Here is a 5,088-nt window from a genome sequence, read left to right as displayed (position 1 = left end):
ATATAATGACTCAGTATATTCTTTCCATCTTCTTTTAATACTTCCTGGATCATTTAATATTCTGCCCAAAGCATCCTTGATTACAGCAACTCTACGTTTACCATAGCTTGGATAGGGAGCCCACCAGTCTTTAAACTGATATTCTGTCTCTCTTTAGTACTTTAAAGAGATCCTTGACATAAGATTTTCCCAATGCAACACATCTTTTAATTTTTTGCCTGCTGCTACCATGCGTTTATATTTATAGTCATAAGGAGATCTGTCCTGAAGCACAATGCTGTGAGGGCTGTAATTCTATCCATAGAACTATAAGGAAGACCAGTTAGTAAAACTATTATTCAAATACACATGTCAATAACTACAACTAAAATTGAAGAAATTGTGAATTTTTACCAGCTTTTGCAGTGTGAACTCGATTGGAACTTGCAATCAAAATGCATCATAATAATTGGTGACCTCTGCAACTATATATATTTATCAAAGTTCGTAGAGTTTCCGGAAGTGGATGCCATTCCTGCTTCCAAATTTGATGAGTTTACAAATTTGATTAAATTACAAATGCTTTCAGATTTGACGAGATTAAAAAAATAATAATAATAATAATAATTGGTGACTGAAATGCCAAAGTTGGAAATGAAGGAATGGAGTGAAGGTTGAAAATTTCGGCCTTTCTTACAGAAATAAGGCTAGAGATTGTATGATATAATTTTGTACATTTGATGATTTATTCATTCCAAATGAACCTTTTTAAAAAAATACACTAAAACCTGGACCTCAGCTGATGTGCACAAATATCAAGTTGACGACATCTGGGGAAAGAGTTGATGGAGAGGTCCAATATCAGCAGTTAAAGCCAGGCTGGCAGTACAGTAGACCATCAATTATGTGAAAGTTCAAATTGAAACTGAAGAAAGTTAAAGCAAGTTCACAAAAATAAAAATATAGCCTGAGTCTATCTCAGCTGATTTTAAAGGTCATCTCAACAATAGATTTAACGCAGTGAGCATTTTTGACTGAAGACTAGATAAGTTATGAGGCGCTATTAAAGTCATTAATCTATGAAGAAAGCAAAAGGTTATTACAAAGATGGAGAAAAGATGTAAATGGATGTCAGAATAGGCTGGAACTTGCACTAACTAGAACTTAGCGCACAAAAACAAAGGGAAGAAATGCTGAAGTAAGAGCTAAATGGAAGATTTAAAGGACAGCTCAAGAAGATAAAGGATTGTAACAAAATATGCAAAGAGCTGGAGTTAGAAAACAAAAAGGAAGTCACTCAGTATTTCTCAAGCTGAAGGAATTGAACAAATTCAAGCCTCAAGCTGCAATGTTGAAGGATTCTGTGGACAAAATATTAAAATATGCAGGAAGCATCAAAAGAAGACAAAAGGAATTCAGAGTCACTGAACCAAGAATTGGCCAACATGGAATCATTTCAGCAAGTATTTTATGATCAAGAACCAACAGTAATGAAGGAGGATTTTCAAGCTACACTAAAGGTATTGGTAAAATATAAGGCCCCAGGAATTGATGAAATACCAGTTGAGGTGTTTATAAAAAGAGATGTAGTCCTGTATATGCTCCCTAGTTATGCCATGAAATTTTCAAGACAGCTGCTTGGCAAACTGAAAAATGTTCATATTGTTCCCATTCCAAAATAAAGCAATTCTGTTTGATCACGTTTTTCAGTCAGTATCATTAATATATCATGCAAGTAAAATCTTGAAGCTTATAAACAATTGGCTGGAACAACTGCTAGAAATGCAAGCTGGATTTAGAAGAGGCTGTGGCGTGAAGGGGTATCATTGATTATGTCAGATAGATCTTGACTGAAAGCAGCGAATACCCGAAGTTTGCTTGTGTTTTGTGGACTAAGCAAACGTATAAGACTATGTGGAACACAATGAATTATGGATAACACTAAGAAGAATGGGAACCCAGCACTTTTAATTATGCTACTGCAAAACCTATACATAGACAAAGATTTAGTTGTCTGAATAGAACAAGGAAACACTGCATAGTTTAAAATGAGCAAAAGAGTGTGTCAGAGTTGTATCCTTTCTCTGTACCTACCTATTCAATCTGTATGTTGTGTAAATAATTTGAGATGCTGAACTATATAAAGAAGAATGTGTTATGAAGATTGAAGAAAGACATATCCACAACCTGTATTATGGTCATGATATGACCTTGTTTGCAGAAAGTGAGAACTTGAAGAATTTACTCCAGAAAATCAATAAAGATTGTATCTTAACATCAAGAAAACAAATATCCTTCCCCTGGACCAATAGGAAACATCATGATATGGAGAATAGATTGTCCTGAACCTATAGGAAACATGATAGATGGAGAAAAGATTGAATTTGACCATGATTGCATTTTGCCTACATCAACATATTTTTTTTCTATAGGATATATGTTTAATAGATAGACCTGACTGTATTATGCTGAATAATTTCAAAATAGTATAGAAGCAAATCTATCATGTTACTATTTTTCATGAGTTTTAAAAAGGAAAAGTAAAATATCTTTTTCTTTACATTAAAATAAAATAGGCTGCAGTGAAATATCATGGTGACAGAACAAAGGAAGATTTAATAAGTTTTGCCATGCAGCATGTTAGAAGCACAGTGACAGAATTCAAAACAGGTAACTTTATTTTCTTTATTTTTTTAAGGTTACATTGAAATTGGTAGTGGAAGTATTAACATATTGGTCGTAAAAGTGATACTTAAATTATCTCTGCTAGGCTTCTTAAAAGGAAATTTGTCATAGTTACTTCTGCATTTAATAAATTAATTCTACTTACACAAAAACAAAGTGGAAAATGGGGAAGAGATGATGTTGGAAAATTCAAGTTTCAAAGTCCACCTAAATGGTTAATAAAACAAGGTGTTTTTTTCCATAAATACATTAAGCAGTAAGTTAATAACTTTACGAACTAGCTTAATTTTGAAGTTTAAAAGACTTATAACTTAAACTCATCAAATGGCATTAGTTCACAGCTAAAGGGATGTTCATCTCAGTCATTGAATACCAGTTGTTTTCATGTAAATAGTAAGACTGTACTATCTACTTCTTGCTTGATGAAAAATTTTCCTTATTGTCTTTTAAGGAAATTTTGTTAATGCTATACAGACCGCTTTTGCTGCTGGTATTGGCTGGCTGATCGCTTTTTGTTCCAAAGAAGGAGGTAATTTTATTTATTGTTTTAATAAAAAGACCATGATATTTAAATTTCAGGTGATAATTTTAACATTCTAGTATAGTTGATTACTCACTACTCAGAGCTGTAATTTCTACCCATAGTTACATTTTTAATTTAATGAATATTTACTTTTCCTAAGTTTTTCATTTAATGACTATTTTACATTTAGTTTACATATAAGTGGTTTTAAAATTAATTTTTAATGTATGAGTGGGGAATTTCATCAGATTACCTACACTTATGATAAATTATACTTCCAAGTAACAATAGATGGATTTGACAGTGTGCAAAGATAATTAGTTGTTGACAGGAATAATCCCTCCAGAGATAATAATTTTATTTAGAATTGTGCACTATGTGTCATTCTTTTGCATAAGAAAAATTAATACACATTTGCCTTATAAAATTATTTATTTGGAGTTGATAGCTTTCCATTTCTTAGAACTTTTCTCTCAGTGAATTTTCTTAAATTCTTTATGTTATAAACTAGGTCACTAATTGTAAATTCTTTTCACATAATTTGATTGATTAAAAGGTCCTAGTATAAAATATTTTTTAAGAAGTCTTAATTTATTACTACATTCTCATCTTTTAATCCCAGCATATGTCTTTTCCCTACACTTCATTTCTCAGCCTTTATGATACCATGTTTACAAGTACAGTTTTACAGCTGAAATTCATGAACCATATCACCCCAACAGTAAGGTCTGCTGGAAAAGAATTGCCTTGCAGCAAAAACCCACCTTAAGGTAGCCTCTCCTTGAGAGGTAGTCTTATTCTGGCCCAAGTTTTTTATTCTAATGCCCAAGTTTCTCTCAATCTATACATGAACACAACTTTAGAAACATCCTTTGACTCTTCACTGTAAAGAAATTAATTTGTCTTTGTAAGCTCTATATTGATATGAGCTCTCTTTTAATGTACCACATTATGTGCTAATATTAAATATTTCCAGGGCTTTCATAGAATTAATGAAAAACGCTACTAATATATTTTACTGTGTTTGAAGATCCTTTACATTTATTTATCATAAGTCTCATAAATTTTGTTTCTCCTAAATTCTGAGATTCTTTGAGTAAAAGAATTACCGATTAGAAAGAAATGAAAATAAGATCCTTAAAGAGGCACTTGAGAGAATATATTTATTTTTCCTGCTACTAGAAATCTTGAGGGGAAAGGGAAAGAAAATTAAAGAATGAGTTAGAGAGAGATTGATGGAGAGAGAGAGAGAGAGAGAGCTTTTGTGAGTAGAATGAGACATCTTATTATCTATCTGGTAAACTCAGTTCTCAGTATTTACTACTAGAGCCCAATTAATTGTCTTAGAGTTATCATGGTAATTTGGGAATGGTGAATGAAGCTGTAATATAATTGCCTCATAAGTTTTTTGGTTTTGCTGATTTTTCCCTCACCTCTAGATTGTTTGACTTCTCAGACACGACTCAAGCTAAGTGGCATGTTGGTAAGTATCTATCATTTTGTAAAACTGTAAGAAATTAATTTCAGATACATTCTTTGGTAGATTCTTGAACAAACATTAATTTATTTGTTTGTAGTTTCTTCTGGTTATGATACATTTATAGCTATAAATATGCTTCTGCCTAATTAGCTGTATTCCATAAATTTTATTATGTGGTGCTTTTATTCTCATTTTAAATATTTTGTTATTTAATTATAATTTCATCCTGGCCATAAGGGTTATTTATGTATTGTTGGTTTGGCTTCTTATAACCTTATTTGAAATTTATTGAACTACCTGAACCTTTTAGATTCAATGAACACTAATGAACGAAGGCCAGATGAGTTGTGGGAAGATATCAAGGGTATCATCCAGGAAGAGTGCAAATGGTCATTGCAAAGACAGAAGAGGAAGAAAAGAC

At 32.0% G+C, this 5,088-nt stretch overlaps 1 protein-coding gene across 1 annotated transcript in view; it reads left to right on the top strand.

Moving 5' to 3' along the window:
* Positions 1–5,088, top strand: part of DNAJC10 (DnaJ (Hsp40) homolog, subfamily C, member 10) — a 58,962-nt gene that overhangs the window by 11,710 nt on the left and 42,164 nt on the right. The window contains exons 6-8 of the mRNA XM_006878947.1: positions 2,556–2,649; positions 3,116–3,193; positions 4,627–4,670. Of these exons, the coding sequence (XP_006879009.1) occupies positions 2,556–2,649; positions 3,116–3,193; positions 4,627–4,670 (216 nt within the window). The remainder of the gene's footprint in view (positions 1–2,555; positions 2,650–3,115; positions 3,194–4,626; positions 4,671–5,088) is intronic.

This window comes from Elephantulus edwardii, unplaced genomic scaffold (genome assembly GCF_000299155.1).
Source record: "Elephantulus edwardii isolate Elephantulus edwardi_28Jun2011 unplaced genomic scaffold, EleEdw1.0 scaffold00001, whole genome shotgun sequence".
NCBI lineage: Eukaryota > Metazoa > Chordata > Mammalia > Macroscelidea > Macroscelididae > Elephantulus > Elephantulus edwardii.
This window is presented reverse-complemented; position numbering and strand designations above follow the sequence as displayed.